The sequence below is a fragment of the Plasmodium vivax genome, chromosome 6, assembly GCF_000002415.2.
Source record: "Plasmodium vivax chromosome 6, whole genome shotgun sequence".
Classification (NCBI taxonomy): Eukaryota; Apicomplexa; class Aconoidasida; order Haemosporida; family Plasmodiidae; genus Plasmodium; species Plasmodium vivax.
This window is the reverse complement of record NC_009911.1, coordinates 623,152-642,011: the sequence shown is the minus strand read 5'-3', so window position 1 is coordinate 642,011 and position 18,860 is coordinate 623,152. Positions and strand designations below refer to the sequence as shown.

At 49.4% G+C, this 18,860-nt stretch overlaps 5 protein-coding genes across 5 annotated transcripts, besides 8 other annotated features; 1 reads left to right on the top strand and 4 right to left on the bottom strand.

Annotated features, from left to right (window-relative positions):
• Nucleotides 1–80: 80 nt before the first annotated feature.
• Nucleotides 81–1,928, bottom strand: PVX_111090 (hypothetical protein, conserved; the record flags this gene model as incomplete). Its single annotated transcript, XM_001608393.1, has 1 exon — nucleotides 81–1,928. The coding sequence occupies one exon, from the start codon at nucleotides 1,926–1,928 to the stop codon at nucleotides 81–83; it is 1,848 nt and encodes a 615-aa protein (XP_001608443.1).
• Nucleotides 1,888–1,908: a microsatellite.
• Nucleotides 1,929–3,200: 1,272 nt separating the features above from the next.
• On the bottom strand, nucleotides 3,201–4,994 carry PVX_111085 (protein phosphatases PP1 regulatory subunit sds22, putative; the record flags this gene model as incomplete). Its single annotated transcript, XM_001608392.1, has 4 exons — nucleotides 4,539–4,994; nucleotides 4,200–4,330; nucleotides 3,977–4,076; nucleotides 3,201–3,803 (listed from the first exon to the last, which is right to left on the bottom strand). The coding sequence occupies exons 1-4, from the start codon at nucleotides 4,656–4,658 to the stop codon at nucleotides 3,201–3,203; spliced, it is 954 nt and encodes a 317-aa protein (XP_001608442.1). The 5' UTR covers nucleotides 4,659–4,994.
• Nucleotides 3,208–3,227: a microsatellite.
• Nucleotides 4,995–5,762: 768 nt separating the features above from the next.
• Nucleotides 5,763–10,500, bottom strand: PVX_111080 (hypothetical protein, conserved; the record flags this gene model as incomplete). The annotated part of the gene is made up of 2 exons (XM_001608391.1): nucleotides 5,763–5,881; nucleotides 6,168–10,500. 2 exons carry the CDS (start codon nucleotides 10,498–10,500, stop codon nucleotides 5,763–5,765), a joined length of 4,452 nt encoding a protein of 1,483 aa, XP_001608441.1.
• Nucleotides 8,867–8,893: a microsatellite.
• Nucleotides 9,961–10,019: a microsatellite.
• A 391-nt stretch (nucleotides 10,501–10,891) lies between the features above and the next one.
• Nucleotides 10,892–10,923: a microsatellite.
• A 191-nt stretch (nucleotides 10,924–11,114) lies between these two features.
• On the top strand, nucleotides 11,115–12,653 carry PVX_111075 (hypothetical protein, conserved; the record flags this gene model as incomplete). Its single annotated transcript, XM_001608390.1, has 1 exon — nucleotides 11,115–12,653. The coding sequence occupies one exon, from the start codon at nucleotides 11,115–11,117 to the stop codon at nucleotides 12,651–12,653; it is 1,539 nt and encodes a 512-aa protein (XP_001608440.1).
• A 638-nt stretch (nucleotides 12,654–13,291) lies between these two features.
• Nucleotides 13,292–13,314: a microsatellite.
• Nucleotides 13,315–13,384: 70 nt separating this feature from the next.
• Nucleotides 13,385–13,409: a microsatellite.
• Nucleotides 13,410–13,709: 300 nt separating this feature from the next.
• Nucleotides 13,710–18,038, bottom strand: PVX_111070 (S-adenosylmethionine decarboxylase-ornithine decarboxylase, putative; the record flags this gene model as incomplete). The annotated part of the gene is made up of 1 exon (XM_001608389.1): nucleotides 13,710–18,038. The coding sequence occupies one exon, from the start codon at nucleotides 18,036–18,038 to the stop codon at nucleotides 13,710–13,712; it is 4,329 nt and encodes a 1,442-aa protein (XP_001608439.1).
• Nucleotides 14,139–14,191: a microsatellite.
• Nucleotides 18,039–18,860: the final 822 nt, after the last annotated feature.

Below are 18,860 nucleotides of genomic sequence, written 5' to 3'. Positions count from 1 at the left end.
CATGCTCACCACGTGGTGTAAAATTCGCACAGCTCCGTTCTGCCCTCTTCTCCCTACTCTAAATGCACAAAAAAAAGAACTCATTGGTAATTTTCCCCCTTGGAGGAATTAAAATTATACTTTATGTCCCACGCAGGGAGGATGGTATTAATGGAGCAGTCATCTGGCAAGTAGGGGGGGAATCCAGTTGGGTATCTGACGTTCCTGTCTACTGTGCCCACCGAGTTACTTCCCTTCTGTTGCGTCGCCAATTCGTCGTACAGGAAATCCACGTTTTTCTTTTTATAAATGTACTTCAGGACGTACTCCTTTATGGCTAGGTTGATGCTTTCTTCGTCTATCACGAGCACTTCTTCCTGTTCGGTGGTGGTGGTGGTGGGTTGGCCCTTTGGTTGCTCTGCTGGGTCTTTTGCACCTTCCTTTAAGCCACCATTTTGTGGTTCCTCTGTGGGGGCCTTTTCTACAGGCGCGGCGCTCCCATCTTTGTTGCTTTCCTTCTCTGTCGGTATGCCACCCCCATCTTTGTTGCTTTCCTTTCCCGCTTCCTCCACTTGGTCCCCATTAGGGGCCACTGCTGCATCATCCCCTCCGTCCAAATTCCGACCACTTCCACTCATCCCATGGGGCACCTCCCCTTTGGTGGTGTCATTCGCGCCGTTCGAGCCATTCGCGTCATTCGTATCCTTCGTGTCATTCTTCACATTTTCCTTTTCACCATTTGGAACATGGCTGCCAGCACCTGCTGGGTTCTCACTAAGATTTACATTACTGTCCACTTCGCCCGGGGGGCTGTCCCCTGCGGGTTGTACCTGTTCTGTGCTTTTGCCAACCTCTTTATCCTGTTCGCTGCTTATTTTGGGTGCGCCTTCGACTGGGTCTCCATTTTTACTTTCACCGTTGCCCGATTTGTCCGGCGCGCTTTCTTCTTCCTTCCTCAAGGGCGCCCCTCCGTCCTCCTCATTTGGTTTACTCTTTTTGGCAAAGTAGCTCGAAAAGGTTTTGAAGATGCTGAAGTTTTCGGCGGTTTGCTCGGTTTGGCTAGTTTGCCCCGTTTGCCCCGTTTGCTCAGCTTCCTCCTTTTGGTGTCCTTCCTCCCCGCCCACCTTTTGCTGCCCCTCTTCAACATCCACCTGCACCTGCTTTTTCTCCTCTCCATTTTCAAGATTAGCCTGGCTTTTCTCTTTGTCCCCCTCTGCGGCTTCCCCTTTCGTGCTGTCTTCTACCCCACATGGCAATTCGGCAGGGCCGTCCTTGTCCTGACTCTGCTCCTGCGTTTGGGCCACCGGTGGGTCTGCTTTCTGTTGGGTGCCAATCTGTGAACCGATTCCTGCGCCGTCCCCCTCTTGCAGGTCATTTCCCCGATTCTGCTTCTCCCCCTCCCCATCGTGATTATTCGCCTGGGTGGCTGCCACTACAGGGGTGGCTGCCTGTGCTGCCCTATCGTCAATCACTCCACCTTTAAAATCAGCCCCGCCTGCATCCTTGGAGATGTCTGTAGTTGCTTTGCTTTGGTCCGCTCTTGGCTGACCTTCATCCACCCCTGCACTTCCGCTATCCTTTTTTGTGCCATCCTTTTTTGCGCCATCGTTGGAGCTGCCCACCAAATCGGGGCTGATCTGATCCCCCTGTCTGTCCTCCCTCTTGCTGGGGTCCGCCTTAATGAAGAGTCTCCTATCGATGCCATTCTTTTTTATATTTTTGGCATTCCTCAAAATTTTAATCGTTTCATTTTGTATTATGTCAATTAAAAGGTGCGTAATTTTATAGTCGTATTTATTCACGTGGAAACTTTGAAGCAATTTTTCTATCTGTAATTCGATGCCCGGAATTGCGCTGTAGTATTCTTCGAGGAGTTTCCCATCCGGGTCCTCGTCCTTATCCCCTTGGGGGTTCCTTTTGCAGAGCGGACTCCTCTTCCTGACCTTCATTCTGTGTAGTAAGCCGGTCGGTTGGAAGTTGGGCAACAAATGGCTACGCTTTTTGGAGGTGTATCTTCGGATGTACTGCGTTGGGAACCGAATGATGCTCTACGTTTCCGTTCCCTGGATGCACGTGTAGTTGCGAAGTGACGGCCTCTCCCCGTCAGTCCGTTAACTTCTCATGGGGAGGGGGAGAGAAATGATGCAAAGCGAGTTTTTCATGGTCGATATTTTCTGGCCACCCCCTGCAGGAGGCCACTTTCAATTTGTCAAATGCCCGGGGAGCACTCTCTTCCCTTTTGCATGTTAACGCGCGGTGCGGGGTGGGAAGAGGCCAATTAATTATGCCCATCTGCTCTGGGGCAACTCATAAGCAGCAAGTGCAAAATGAAGGCCCACGTTTCGCTTCTTCACACTGGGCAATTAAGTTAACTGTTGAGCGATGGAAACGAATTTTTTTTTATCATTGCAACACGGTTTTTTTTTTTTTTTTTTTTTTTTTTTTTTTCACCATTTTGGCTAGTTGCTCCATTGTAGAGGGGGGAATTATGACACTTTAACAAATTTGGAAAAAAAAAAAAAGAAGCAATATGCAGGTTGGCGAAACGAGAGAACAAACGTACAAAAGGGTTAGACTTTGAAATGGAAAATGCAAAATGCAAAAAGAAAAATGGTTTATGTGGGACAGATCCGGCGAGCAAAAGGGGGGCATTTATTTTGCGCACGGCGAAAAGGGACGTTTTTCTTTTTTTTATCCTCGCTCAGGTCTTCGCTTTCGCGTTCGTCTTCTGTGCTTCGTCCGTTTCTCTACTCCGTCCATTTTTGCACTTCCCCACAAAGGAGTGTACATATGCGTAGGCACATATATACGTGCTAAGGTGCGCGCCGCGCCGGGGGCAAAACAAAATGTGAATTCGAAGGGGACGAAAAAATGTGTTTCTCAAACTGGTCCATTCTGCGCACAGCGGTTGATCGGTTCAGCGGCTATGCGGTTATGCCGCAGCCTGCACATGTGCTAAGCGTCATTGCAAGGCTCACCCCCACCGGCAAACGGGTTGAACTTAAATTCGTTACAAAACAAACGAAGGGGGGTATGCGTGGCACGCCTTGTCTTCTCCCCCCACCCCTCCTGTTAAGGAAGGTCAATTTGTCCGTGCTGCCATTTGGAGTATGCTGGGTTGGTTGGGCGTAACTCGTGGATTACCCCCCCGGGGGGGAAATCACAAAGGCAGTTTTGTCAACATGGGGCCGCTCCGCATACCCCTCCGCATTATCACTCCATCATTGCGTTTTCCCTGGGGTGAGCTGGCCCCGAGAAACCTTTATCGGCGAAATGAGCAGAGCGTCAAGCTGCTTCAACTGGGGAAGAATCGAAATGATCTGCGCCCTGTAGTCTTCCTTGAGCTTATCCTGAATTTCGTTCTTTTCCAAATAAAGCGTTTTTAAATTTTCATTTCCACTCAATTTACTAACCATTTCTATGCTGTCAATGTTATTGTTGTTTAGCCACAGCTCTTCCAAAGATTTGAGCTCCGAACAGGTTACTATGTTTTCAATTTCGTTGTAGGACAGATCAAAAACCTTCAGGTTCTTCAACTCTTTTACGTTTTCTATGATGGTACTTAATTTATTGTAACTCAGGTAAAGCTCCGTAACTTGTGGGATGTTTCTAATGGCCTCAACGGACCAGTTGGTTAATCGGTTGTGTTGTAAACTCAGCTTCTTTAATTTGGGTAGGCTCGGGAGATTCAGCTCTTCTATTTTGTTCTTCCCCAGCCACAGCTCCTCCAAGTTTTGGAGGCTTTCCAGATTTTCGATTCTCCTGATTTTGTTGTAGCCCAACTCGAGCAGTCTCAGCTTTTTGCAATTCTGGAGGTTTTCGATCTGGAGGGGGGTTGCGGTGGTGATATCGGTGGTCGTAGCGGTGGGGAGGTGTATGTCCAAATAGCCTCTGCGTCGGGGTGCGTCCTATATCACCGCTGTGCACTTCCTCCCATTCATCCCCTTCTGGGGGGCTGCACACACGCGGAAACGCCCTCTCTCGGTCCCCCCCTTACCTTTGCGATTTTGTTGCTCGACAGGTACAGCTCCTCCAGGTTTACCAGCGTGTCGATGTTCTCAATGGTCCGAATTTTGTTGAAGGAGAGGTCGAGTATTCTGCGGGGCGGGGGGAGCACACGTACATGTGTACACGCATGCGTAGATACAGACATACATATATGTATTCTATGCATGTGTGCACCCCAGGGTGGCCGCACAACGGCCACGTGAAGCTTTTACTTCAAATTGGTGAGCATGCAAACGTTTTCTATTTTTTTAATCGAATTTTCGTAAAGTTCCAGGTTCTCCAACGCCAAGTTGTTTTCCAAGTTTTCGATTTTTTCGATGCAGTTGGAGATCAGCTGCAGGGTCTGCGCGGGGGGGAAGACATGTGCAGGTGGGGCGCAACTGTGTGGGTAGAGCAGCTGAGCGGGGAGAGCAACTGTGTGAGTAGAGCAGCTCTGAGGGGGATCTATGCAGGACTGTACGTCCAAATGGGGGCATATCCTCATGTGAGCCCCCGTTCAGGAGGGATATCCCTCCCCCTGGAGGTACACCCCGCTGATTGCGCAGACCCACCTTCAAATTTTTGCACTTTTCGACATTTTCTATCTTCCTAATTCTTGCATACTGATGCGAAATGACGGTCTCCTTCTCATCAAACTCGGTTATTTCCCCGAGGACATTGTAAGTGGTCATGGCTGAGCGATGGGTGGGGATGTTACGTTTCGTTTCCTCGTTAGGGTAAGTACACGTTTGTATGCTGGGCGGGCGGTCTTCAGCCGGGATGGAGAGCGGCACAGATGTTACGCTGTTACTACGCTGTTATTGCGCTACCGTTACGCGGTTGTTCGCGGGTGAATGACGCAAAATTTGCAGCTGCAGGGTGTACACTGGGTACTTTCGCGGGGGCCCAACTCACGCTTCGCCGTCGTAGGCTTGGCACTTCAGCAGGTCGCTACATCACTCCCCTCATTGCAGGATAACACGTTTTTGCGTCCTCTTAATGTTTCCCTCTTACAATGCGTACTTTGCAAAGAAAAAAAAAAAAAAAAAAAGAACACTATTTTGTACGCATAAAAAAGGAAAGGGGTACACGCTACAAAGGCGCACTTTTTTTTTTTTTTTTTTTTGGGACTGTGCCCTACACTTTTTTATCTTAAAATTTCACAGTCGTGACATTTTCCGTTTTCTATACCTCACCATATGGTGGAAAGCGCAGGGGGGGGGTCCCTCTTTGGTTTCTTTAGGTGCATCGTTTGTATTGCCCATCGGGACAACTCTCGTTTTTTGCGATTTCCCGTGCTGCGCGTTTGCTGCGCCTTTGCTGTACCTTTGCTGTACCTTTGCTGCACTTTTGCTGTGCGTATGGGCGGAATGACCCGTGTAGAGGAAACGCCGCGAGAGGGCAGGAAGCGAACAAGTGAACGTGTGTGAGGAGCGCACTGAGGGAGGCAGGTTTTCTCTCCCCTCTTTTGAGCCGCGGGAGACCTCCAATGGGAGGCAAAAATGGAGAAAACTGTGCAACGCTGGGTTGTGTGGCAGTTGGGGGGAAGCGGTTGAGGGGAAGCGGTTGAGGGGATGTCCAGCTGCCCTTTCGATTGATAGTTCACCACGCAGGTTGGTTTCCTGACCGTACTACTACATAGGAGAAGGGAAAGAACGCCCCAGGGGTTGGTACACACAATTTGCATTCTTATGTACATATCGAAAGGGGGTAAGCCACAGGCTACGAACACCTGGGGATAGGAGCATCCCCTCCCCCTTCATTAGCTTCCCAAATGCTGTAAGAATGAAAGTCCCTTAGGGGGATAAAACTACCGCATGGTAATTCTCAAATATGGGCTGTGCAGAGAGTTCCCAGTTGGGTAGAACCTGCAGTTCATCCCGCCTGGTCTTGCCCCTCTTGGAAAAGGCGAACCCTTTTTTACAAAAAAGTGAGAATTGCAATTCTGCGTGAGGATGTGGTACAAACGTTGGTGATTAACACGTGGAGTTAACCCTCCAGATGGTGTTCCCTTTTTGTAGTTTGCAGGAGGGAGAAGAGGATCTCTCCCATAAAAGGAACGCAACTTTGATGTAGTGGGGGGAAAAAGACAAAATGGTAGGGGGGCCTGCTCAGGTTTGCACCTTTCATGTGTACATCTCTCCCATGTTACGCGATTCCCCCCCCATTTGCACTAACATAAAAGAGAAAGTGCAACAAACTAGGGTAGGGGTACTGCGCACGGAGAGCTCCAAAATAGTCCTGCATGGTAGGGGGGAACCAATCCGATTGTGAATCGTCCAACAGGAGGGACAAAATGGAGGGGAAAAGTGGCGTCAAGTCAATCAGAAAATTGGTCTCTTCCCTGCCGTAACATGTAGAGGTAGTAAAAACGATGTAGTTCATCCCATCATCAGAAAAACGAATAAACACATTTTTTGATAAAATTTTCATCAAATCTGTGTCTCTGTAAAACACATTTCGGCATTCCTCTGGAAATGAAGTGGACGAAAGGAAAAATAAAATTGCGAACATCAGGGGGCTGAAGAAATAGGCCATTTTAAAAGATTCAATGATTTTCTCAAATATGGCCACGGACAGCTGGGCACTGATTTGTATCCGCTTTTGCCAAGTGCAGGCGTTTATGCTTCTTCGGTTCGTTTTTAGAAAGCGCGCCAAGTGTGTGTTCAGTGGGTAAACGCCAGGGCCATCCTCCCGGTGAGCACCTTCCCCGTTAGCATCACTCGGAGGATTTTCCCTCCCAAAGTTATTAACAACGCGGTGTATATCGCGCACAACGGGGGGGGGTTCCCCCTCGCTGTCAGTAGAGGCCACCCGCCTAAAAATGTACTCCTCCGCTATGCGCACCAAATTCGCGTACACCTCCCTCTTCTCCCCCAGGGAGTCCCCAATGCTCTTCCCCTCATGGATGATGAAAATTTGAATAAAGTATTTAAAAAAAATCGACACGTCCATGTGCTTGCCGATGAAATGGATGATGTGTCTGTTCAGTAAAAATGTGAGGACTGACTGTACAAGTGCGTCTCTTTTTTTGGAGGCTTCCTCACATCTGCGGTTGCACTCCCTAAATAGATTCTTCAGCAGAAGCAAGAAGATACTTTTCTTGCTGTGGTAAAGCAGAAATTTCCCTTGGACGTACTTGCCTAGGAAGAGTATGATGTTCTTCGGGATGTCCACGTGGTCGCCATTGATTGGGGTGGCCTCTCCGATCATTCTCTCGTCACACCCATTCGATCTTCCGCGGGAGGGGTCCATTTCGTCAGAGGCAGAAGACCCCAAGTGATCACATTTTTGTGAGGAAGAAATGCCTCCGTTGGTTTCTCCCCCAGGGATGATACTCCCTTCCGAGGGCGTGGCGAAAATTGCCCTCAAACAAAAGTAGCTTAACGGAACGGATGAGCAAAAGCTCAGGGAGTAGAGTAGCCTCTCCACAGCGTTTTCAGCAAACTGGTCGGTGTGCCTCCACATGAGGTGCGTGCCTCTCCTAAAGCCATAAATGTTGTAAAAAAGGTACGACAGCGGTAGGAAAAGGCTACACGAGTCTTTCCCATGTTCCACGTAAAAGACATCCCTCTTGAAATGAATCAGTGTGTCCCGTTCAAACGTAGCAACATCTTCAGCAATGCGATTGAAATGTTTCAGTGTTGTTTGATTCCCCTTGTCGAGAGAAGAAAAGGGGAGCTCCGCAACGATGAGCAAAATGGTGTTCACAATTTGGAGCAGGATGACGAAGAAGAAGTGCCAATCAATTTCGTCTTTGTAAATCACGTAGCTGAAGGGGAGGGGGCCGTCCGTCATGCGGCGAATTATCTTCTGGACGACGTTCGGGCAGCGAGCGTCCCTCCGCCACTCGTTAGGCGGTTCCTTCGGCGGCTGCTCCCTCAGCGGCTCCCCCGCGTAGGCTCCTAACAAGGCGTCGAACCGCTCGATGACCGCTCGAAGCAGCACCTGGAGCGTTTGCAGCAGGGCCTCCAACTGCTCGCAACCAACATGCTTCTCTCCAATCAGGCGCTTCCTCCTCACGGACCAGAAGACGGAAAAGAGGTAAACTGCACACTGGTGAATTAGCTGCAGCTCGCACAGGAGGGCGAAGTCCCATTTGGTTTTTTGCCTTCCCCCCGTTGGAGTGTCCCCCGTTGGAGTGTCCGCATCCCCCGCTGACATGTGGGGCACTCGCTTGCCCACCCCGCGGCGCAGAAGAGCTCCCACCCGAATCTGCAGCGTGCTTATAACTTTATTCGTGTATAGGAAGCCTGAGAGGTCTACACCCGACCCCACAATGTTGTAAGTGGCCAAATACAAATACACTTGAGAGAGGAACTTTTCGTAAACGCCATGGTCATCCTGGATGTCCCCGTAATTCAGATGATTAATCACTTCGTGGAAATAGTCAACGGGTTCTACGTACAGGTTGCAAAAGAGTAGCAGTCTACACACCTTCAAAACTTCGGTTGCCAAAAAAAAGACCCTCCTTCTGTCTCCATCCTTACGAATAAAAGGAAGGCTTCTGTGAAATAGCAAAAACGAAAGGACTTTAAATTTCTGCAAGAGGTCCTTATGGTAGTTATATATGATGACGTACCTTATGAGCGTTATTAAATTGTATGTGAAGTTTGTTTCGACATGATCCGCTTGACTTACTCCTCGATGTTCCCTCTCCCTGTGCAACTCACTTCCTATTATTTTCGATTCGTATATCTTTTGTAGGTTGCCCATCAGGTCTGTACAGCTGAGGAGGTTAACTTGCTGTCTGCATCTGGCCAGTAGACCTATTAAAAGGCACACACAGCTGTTTTCCACTTCGACCACCCCGAAATTGTTTTGTAGAATGGTGCTTATGTTGGTGAGGATATCCTCATGTGCGGATTTGTGAAATCCGCCCAGGTGTACCATTTTAACGTTTATCTTTTGCATCTCTTGTAGGTCGTCCGAGATGCTGCTGATCGGTTCGAGGTGGGCGATGAGCTCTTCCTCTATGGGCACTTCGGCTACCATTGCTGTTGGTGGATTTTCCCCGTTTGGTCCGTTCGTCCATTTTGCGCGGTTTTCTCTCCCCCCTGCTGCGTCTCCCCTTTTTAGCTTCCTGGCCACCTCGGACCAGTCGGTGCCTTCCCACTGCTCGGAGTGGTTCCGCGAGTGCCCCGTCTCCTCGCCGCCTAGTTTGGCTTTCCCCGCGTGTTCATCAGCGTGTTCGTCGGCCTGTTCGTCTGCCTCTTCACCAGCATCTTCACTGGCACATGGCTTGGCTGCCCCCCCCTTGCGCGTGCCGCAAAAATAGACGTTGCACCCCTCGAAGAGGAAGGCGCCGTCGCTGAAAAGGTCCAGGTAGGAAAACACCTCGTAGTCGTGAAAAAACCTAAGCACGGGGGAGTCCCCCTCCCCCCAGTAATCAAACACCACGTCCTCTTTCAATGAGCAAACATTGTTGGGGAAGGTGTAGCTATCCAGGCAGTGAATGGAACCCATTTCGATGTTCCTGTTCCTGCAGTGCCTAAGCAAGAAGAGGAGCTTGTCAAACAGGTTTAAGTCACTGTTCAGGTAGGTGAAAAATCTCCTGTACGTGAACCCGAAGGAGTATTTGTCCCTCCGCGGGGGGGCCCTCAGTTCAAGGTGGGAATTACTCTCGTCGTGGTGGAGATCGCCCCGGTCGCGACAAAGGGCGGATGCTAAATCCTCATCAAAGGGAAAAGCCCTTAAACGCGAGTTCACACACACATTGGCCATAATCTTCAGAGCTATGGAGACTTGATTGCTATGCGAACTCTGGCAGAGGAAAATCATTTCGGGGAAAGTGTACCCACTATTGAGTGGCTCATCGTTGTGGTGATACAGTCCATCGAAATTGTTAAAGACTTTTTTTTTTTTTTTCATGTTCAGTTCCGTTTCGTTTATTTGTATTCTTAATTTTCCTTCAAAATCGAAACGTACTTCGTGCAATTTTATTTCACCAAAATTTTTTATAACTCTGACCTCTTCATCGCGCACTGGGTTTGTCCACTGCAGTTTGGCCATTTCGTTTTGGTTCAGTTGGAAGGTCAACTGGTGCTTCTCCTTCACTTGATTGCTTCCTCCTTTTCGGTCAGCATCGCCGTGGCTGGCCTTTTCGCCTCCGTTCGGTTCGTTCCCTCCACCGTTGGCAGTGTTGGCAGTTTTGGAAGTGTTGACAGTGCTGCTCGCGTTGACATCGCTGACCGCGTCAAGCGCGCCATAAATTTTGCCCAGGTTTAGCCTCTCCTGCAGGTTGTCCTTTTGCAAGTTCAGCAGGCTCCGGTGCAGGGCTGGGGGGAAACTCACCCGCGGGGGGGGGTTCGTCTGGCCGGCCCGGCCACTCGGGCGTTGTTCCCCCTGACGCGGTTGTTCTGTGGCTCCCTGATGTTCCCCATGACGCTGTTCTTCTTCTTCTTCTTCTTCTGCTCCGCCCCCCTCCTCGCTCGAGGAATCCACGTACCTTTCTACAATGTCGAAGTCGCACCGGTTGAGGATGGGCTGGTCGTTGGTCCGTTCCTGCCGCAGCTTATCCTGCAGTCGCTCCATGCTGCTGCGGCGGGGCGGTGGAGCGGCGAAGCGGTTGCGAAGGAAACTGCGGATGGGGGGTTTTCAGTTCTGACCTAACTTCTTTTAATAACCCAGATATGTTGCCCTATTGAGTGACCACACTGCGTATTTATGAAATTTTTTTTTTTTTTTTGGGCGCTGTTTCCCATGTAGCGTCGCCGCGCGAGGCATGGATCGCCCCGGGGTGGGGAGCAACAAAAAAGTACACAAATATGTAGAAGTATATATACATATATATATATAGATATTTACATATATGTATATGCCATTTGTGCCTTTTGGGGGCAGGTCCCGCGAAGGGGCGAGCGACGACCCGAGGGCGCGCAAGCGACGTGGCGCAAACAAGTGCAACTGCGCGAGTTCGTTCGGCCGAGTCACTTGCAGGGCGCAGCTATTTTTCCCAAGCGAGCAACTGGCGCACCGCCGTGGAAGAGGAACTGACGGACTGCTCTTCGGGATACACACAAGTGGAAGGCGCGGGAAAAACTCGCACAAAAATGCACACAAAAAAGAGGTGAACAGGGATGTAATGTGATGCTCTCGAGGGGATATAACTTGCCATTTTTTTCTTCCCCCTTGGAAGTTACAACAAAATGATCGGGTGGGCAAAATCAATCGTGGGGGCGAAACCGAACGGGTGGAGGGCCCCCCGGAGGTGGCTGCCAACCGGCGGAGAGCGGCGGAGGCTATTCGGGTCAAGCAGCCCAACAGATGAACTCACCAAAAAAATAATCATCGAGAGTAACTACGGACACATCAAACAGTTGAAGAGCCAACAGTTGAGAGTACTCTCAGAAAATTGCTGCAACAAAAAGATCCGAGACGTAGTCTTATGGAGTGAGATATCTAGAAGTGCTATTAACCGATGTGACGAATTTAAATATTTCGACGCAGTGCTGCTGCTGAGTTCGTTTGAAAAAATGAACATGGCAGATGATCACTTATACAAAACGTTCGCCCATGTCTTTGTGAAGCAGATAAATCATATGGAGCCCAGGCACTTGATCCTCCTCATAAATTTATACTGTAAAGCGAACTTATTTCCACGGGTATTATTTGTGCAAGTTTTTCACGCCATCGTTAGATACTGTTCGAAGTTTTACCCAGAGGAGTACACCGACTTGCTAATATGTTTTGCGAGCTTAAACATTTCGAATGGAGATTTGATGAAGACGCTCTGTAAATCGATGGTGCAGAATGTCACCCTCTTTGATTACAACCACCTGTGTTGCATCGTTGGGTGTCTGCGCCGTTTGGGCGTCCAAGACGATGTGATATATTACGTGCTGGATGAGAAGCAACAGAAGGAGCTAAAGCTGATGACCACCCAGGAGCTGTTCGATTGCATGAAGAAGGTGAAGCTACTTAAATACAGTTGGGAGTTATACGAAAAGGATTTACTTGAGGAATTTAAAAACCGCATTGCAAAATTCCAGGGGGAGAAGGACGTCAACCAGCTGGAGGACCCCTTCGTTTGCTTAAACTTTCTAGTGTCCAAACAGCATGTTACGAAGAACTTTCTCATCGCGCTTAGCAAATGGTGTGCTTCTCACGTGTATGAATACCCTTCGCGGTCCGCCAAGCGACCCCTCGCCTATCAACTTATTATGCTCTACCAACTTATGAAAGAACATGATGTTAACAATTATCATTTTATTGAAAAGGCCATCCATAGGTTCGTCGTAAGTCGGGGGGGGTTGGCTGTCAACCGGGACAAGATGGCCAAGCCGGTTTCCTACCAGAGGGGGCGCAAGTACGTTTTCGCTCGGGACCCCCTCGAGGGGGGTGGCACAGCGGAAGTGGGGGCAACGGAAGTGGGGGCGGCGCATGTGGACGCGTCAAGCGACCGTCTCGCTGACCAGCCCACTGGGGAGGACTTCTATCTTCACGAGGGCATAGCGCACCGAATGGGCGAAGACGATGGGTATGACGGGCATACCCCCCCGCAGCGTTACGCCCACCCGGAGGAGCCGCCCCCCATGACGGAGAAACAGCGGGCCATCGCCCTCAGCCTGGGGGAAGGCACCGAGCGCAAAAAACCCTCCACGCATTCGCACGGAAGGCACTTCAACTTTAAGCTGCGGCAGCGGCCGAAGAGGGTGAAAAATGCGGCCGTCCCGGTTGACATGTAAAGGGGAGGGGAACGCGGCGATGCCATTCCGTAGGGATGAGCGCACAGGAGGGGAAATGGGTACTCCAATAACCCTTCCCCGCTGCTTTTTTTTTTTTTTTTTTTTTTTAAAGCAATTGATGATACTGTTTTTCCTTTGAATTGTCATTCCTTCGGTTATTTAATTAAAGAGGCATGCAGAGCGGCATAAACGGGGAAGATGGGCTGTCTCCGGTGCGGCGCGGGAGAAAACAAAATGGGGTTTTCTCACCGCCGGGGTGGGGGGGAGCCGTTACGCTGTTAAGCTGTTAAGCGGTTAGCGGATGAGCAGATGCGCTGCTTCGTGGGTTACGCTTTGCCGTCGCCCCCACCCCCCACCTTGTCCTACCTCTTCCCTGCAGCTTAACTGTAACTGCTTAAACTTAAAGCCGTTTCGATTGCGCAGTTAAGTTAGGCGCGGCCTCACACGACTGCTCCGTCGAAGCTGTCACAGGGTGGCGTGTGCCTGCCACGCCCTGCCGCTACGCACATGCAACTGATGTAAATGCAGTGAAGTCAAAAATGAAGGCGCCCCAAGGCGCAACGGCGGGCGGTGCTCGTCGCGGAATGGAAGCGCTACAATGGTATGTGCATCCCTGCTCATAGTTAATTCTTGTTAATTTTTTTAAGGTGAATTTGGGCGTGCGTCTAAGTTATACTGTTTTTGTGCCTCTCAGTTATGCTATTTTTTTGGCCTTCTCAGTTATGCTATTTTTTTGCCTTCTCAGTTATGCTATTTTTTTGCCTTCTCAGTTATGCTATTTTTTTGCCTTCTCAGTTATGCTATTTTTTTGGTCTTTTTGGTCTTTTTGGCCTTCTTTTTTTGCCTACTCAGATGTGCTATTTTTTGGCCTTCTTTTTTTGCCGTTTTTTTTTCCTTTTTCACTTCTCCCGCTTCTGTTCACCTCGCTTACGTTCCCCTCGCTCCTGTTGGCCCCCCTCAAGGCGGCGGTTCCGAATCCCCCTCCGTCCCCCACCGCGCAGCACAATGCTGCTCATTGCAGCGCACCACTCAACTTCTACACACCGGAGCGGAACCTCACTTGAGGAAGGGAAAGGATTTCTTGGGGAAAATATACACCTTCTGGCACTTTTTGAAGCCATTAAAATTGGAAGAGCTAACGAAGGTGTAGGCTCCCGCATACTCGTAAATGATCCAGTCGTTAATGTAGCACTCTGGTAGGTAGGTAATGGAGGTGATCATGTCCAGACCATCACAAGACTGTCCGAAGATGTTGGCCAGGTAGAGGGGAGAACTTGCCACGTCGTCACCGGCCGTGCTGCCATCCACCTGGTTTCGAATTACAAACACTGGGGACCTGTTATATTCATCAAAAATAATTCCACTGAAGCAGCCGTAGATGCTATCACTAACGTAGTAGGAGTAGTAGTTATATCGATTATCATTAATGCTGACCACTTTCCTTTTTATGTTCGTAATGTTTCCTAGCTTGGAATTGCTGTTGCAGGTGAGGTTATCGCTTAGGTTGGAGTGGCTGAGCAGCAGCAGTTCCTCCGAGTGGATGGCCCCTCCGTTCGCCCCCTCCTGTCGGTTCGTCTTCCCCCCTTGCCTGCCGTTCACACGGTCGCTATCAACCCCCCCATTGGTAGTCCCCCCATTGGTAGTCCCCTCAACGGTGTTCTCCTCTCCGATGTGCCCCTCGCCGATGTTCTCTTCCACGCCGCTGCCCCCCTTGGCGAAATCTAGCGGGTTAACACCCCGCATGTCTCTAAGCCGGAGCCCCTGGAAGGTGGGGTGCCTCTTGCCAATGACCTTGACAGCCAGGGTGGAAGAAGCAGCCACCATGTACCTCCCCGGTTCGCAAATGATTCGCAGTTTGGACTTGATGTCTTTAAAGTAATGTTCAATGGACATATTAATGGCAAGCGCAATTTTCTCAAAATTGTAAAAATTATATTTTGTTTTCATGACCGATTTTTCATTGAGGAAGCTCTGGATGTCTTTCCTCAGCTCTGCTTCATTCAGCGTGCAGTATTTTTTCTTTTCATTTTTTTTGGCGCTATCGTATTCTAATTCTTCCGGGAATCCCCCCCCAAGGTTTAGAATTTCAAACTGGTACCCCATTTTGTTGCTAATGTTCCAAACATCCCTGGACAATTTAATAGCTTGACAGTAGTCAAACAGATTCTTGGTGTTGCTGCCCACATGAAAGGACACCCCGACGATGTTTAAATTGTGCTTCCTTCCAAAGGAGAGAATGTTCTCCCACTCGTGTTCATTCGCCCCGTACTTTGAGGACATATAAGATTTGTAATTCTTAAAATCGACGTTGATGCGCAGCAGGAGGGAGCACTTGGGATGGTACTTCAAAATTTTCCTCAGCTCTTCTATGTTATCAAAGGTGCACAAATTGATGTGCTCGTTCCTTGCAAAGATGAGCGAGTTGATGCTCTTTATCGTGTTGGCATAAATAATTCTCTCTCTGTTGAGTTCCGGAAGGAGAGTAGTCAATTTTTTTACCTCCCCAACAGATGCACAGTCAAAGTTGCAGTTCAGTCCGTAGAGAAACTTAATCACCACATCGTCGTTATTGCTCTTGACAGAGTAGAAGGGGGTCACACTGGGTAGGTTCTTCTTAAAGCGGATGTACTGGGCCAGGATTTTCTGCAAGTTTATGCATACCACTGATGTGTCTATATCTTCACTTAAAATCTTTCTCAGCGTGAACATCTCGATTTTGTTCTTTCGATAGTAGTTTAGCATTTCCTTTTGGTGTTTCTTTTCCGGGCACTCTTCCTCATTCGTTTGGGTTGCTTCTGCTCTGCCGGTTGGGGAGTCGCCCTTTCCATCGTCAGCACTGTTGGGGGAGTTTCCCTTCCCATCGTCAGCACTGTTGGAGGTGCTCTCTAAAACCTCCCCGGGGCGAAGATCCACCACTACTTCCTTCGCATCGCCATCACATTCGGTTGCCCCCCCCACGTTCGAGAGGAGCGAATCTTCGGAGAAGTTTCTGCACGAGCTGGTGTCGCTGCTTCGGTAGGGCGTGCCGCTATCGCTACTCCTGTAGGGGGCGCTGGGGTGCGCTATTCCGCCGCTACTCTCAGATTCGACCCCCATATCAACCATCATCACTCCGTTTTGATGGCAAAATATGTAGCTATACGTGTACATGTCATTCACCTCCCGGTTCGGTACAGGCGTCACAACGAAGTTGTTTCCAGCTTGCTTGGGTCCACTCGGAAGATACAGATTGACCCCCCTACCGTCGTTCACCTCTTTCAACTCGTAGACGAAATATTGCATTTTAAGAAATCCCACGGTGAGTTCTTTCATGCAGAGAATGGCGTAGTACTGCTCGTTGTTCACCACAATGTTGTTGCAGAGCTTTCTCTGTAGGAGGGTTGCCTCCGAAATGGGGGATAGTCCACCGAGACGACTTCCTACATCGCTTCCCTCAACATGGTAATGGTAATTCACCATGTAGAATATTTTTCCTCCGTAAAAGCTCAGCTGGTTAGCCATAAACCTCACAAAGCTATCGCTCCTCAAGTCATTGGCTAGTTCTATAGAGACGTATGAAACTAAGTCCTCCGGGGCGTAGTGGACGCAAAAGTAGTTCCTCTTCTGGGAGACGTTGCACGAATAGCCACATGGTGTAAAGTAAAATTCGTTGTAGAGGAATTTTTCCTTGTTTCCTTGTCCGCTGGAACACTCGTACAAATTCGTGTCTATTTTTTTCACGTGGACTTGCGGTTTGGGGCTCTCCATCTGCTTTATCGGTTGGCTGCTTCTAGGCGATGACGCAACGGAGGATAATTCTGTGCCCCCAACTCGGAGGCAGTTATCCAGCGCGCTGAAGCTGTTCAAAGCGGGGTAGGCGTTCCTCAGGTGGATCACCCTACTGTCGTTGGAGCTACACTGGGATGGCGTGGTGAGAAGGCGACATACTCCTCCGCCGCATATTCCTCCAACTTCTTTGCCCTTCTCCGCTGATCCATTTTGAAGGTAAAATTCGTTCAGGTATGCGCTGATTCCGGCGCTGTCTTCCCTCTTCTGCTCACCTTTAACATCCCCTTGGGTTCTGCCATCCAGGGGCTGCAATTCACACTGCATGTTCGCCACTGAGCTTTCCTGCGAGGTTTGTCTCTGCATGTATCTGCTTTCATTCAGGGTGGACGGCAATAGGAGCAGCTTCGCCTCTTCGCTAGCGTTAGCAATGCCGCCACCAATGCAGCTGCTACTCCCAATACTGCTTCCTCTCTTGTGGGCGCTCCCCCCAAGGGGGAATTCCTCATTCCTGCACGACAGCGTGTCCTCAGTAACGCCTTCATCCAAGTTCTTCTCACTCACGTCGGTGATTTTCAAGTGGAAGTTGGTGAACACCTCTTTGCGGGGGTGTCCGTAGTACCCCATATCCTCTGCGCTTCGGAACGGAGCCATCGTCTCCTTGTACAGGCTACTCGTGTTCGTCGTGCTTTTCGAGCAGCACTCTGCGTAGTCATATGAATTTTCGCTACAGCATATGTCTGTTTTTTCATTCTCTTCGTAGACCTTCTGCGGTTCCCCTCTCAGTTGAAATACGCCCAGGGAGTCCTCGTTCAGGTACAGCTCGTGGAACTTGGCCCTCTCGCTGTGCTTGTTGATTCCGAAGAGGTGCATTTCGGAGCAGAAGAGGTGCGCGTTCGGGGGGGAGTGCATCGCCCCGTCCGTCAACCGGTTAGCGGTTCCGCTGGACAACCCATTAGCGGCTCCGCTAGCCAACCCATTAGCGGCTCCGCTAGCCAACCCATTAGCTGCACCACTCACCTGCGCTAGGAAGATGTAGTGGCTCCTCCCGTGCGGCAGGGGCGTGCTGGCAAACTGGAACGTCTTGAAAAAAAACCGGAAGAAGGTCTTCTCATCCTCAATGGACTTGTGCGGGTACTCCTGCTCGTAGTAACCATCCTTCGTCTTGTTCTGATAGTTCATGTGGGTGAAAAATGCGTATTCGAAATTGTCCCCCACGAAATGAACAACGTCGGTCAGGTCATTTTGGGAAAGAAAACTTTCGTCGTACACTGCATCGGCCTTCAAAGCATATTCATTCGTCATCTTCAGTATCAGCAAATCGACCAGAAAGGGGATGAAAAATAACACCTTGGTTTTTCCACACGTTTTTATAAACACCATGTCTCTGTATATGAAAAGAGAACTTTCTGAGAGCAGATACACCCTACACCTTTCTTCTGCTGGCGCTTGGACATCTTCCTCTATTTCAGACACGATGCTGCATCCGATATACTTCAGCTTCTCCTCCCATAGCTCCCTGGAGATGTCAAACAGGGATGAAATATTCTTCTTCTCCTCAAAGCACTCCTTCCTCAGCTTGATTACAATTCTCTTTTCGATTCCTTCGAAGACGTTCATTTTGGCGACCGAAGTGGGGGAGTTGCACTGGTGCTATAAAATGTTGAGTGGTAAGTCCTCAGTTGGAACAGTGAGGTACACTTCGCTACGTTAACGTCTAGTAGGTAGACACTCTCCTATAAAGAGTAGGTAATGGTGGGGAGATCCAATGGGTATCCTTTCGAGGGGAAACCTTCCTTTTCTCCTCTCCGCTGCTTCAATTCGGAAGAGTCACCTCAGAAGGGCGAAAATACGTGCGCTAATTTTGCGTACTTGTCTGAAATTGTCCTCTTATTGTTCTTTTTCTGCCTTTTCTGCCTTTTCTTCTTTTTTTTTTTTTTTGAATGCGTCAACTTGTGATGGCAAGGGGGGGCACAACGCAGGGACGTTGCAACGGAGGCAAATATAACAGGGAAAAAATCTCGTGGAAAAAAAATAACTTCAATCGAGGCTACAGCGAATTGTGCCCTCTTCCGTATGTGTGGCTTATCGCGGCGAGTTTGCTCTCTCCCAAATGGTGCGCGGAAAAACGGGGGTGCTCTCTCGAATTCGTTGCCTTTTTGCTCCCAACATGAACGTGTTGTTAGTGCATATGCAGGGATTATTACATATGCACGGGTAGGGAGGTGCGTCTATACATATATGTTTGCCTATATGTATGTGCACATGGAGCGTTTTACATGATAGTATCTTCTTAAAGGGGGTATCTTTCGTGGGGGCGTGGCGCGCAAAAGGGGGTATAATACGTATATATATATATATATTGCGAAAAAAAAAGAAGAAAAAAACGCCTTGTAATTTACACAAAATGGGGAATCGTTGGAGGGGGTGCTCTTCAACTTC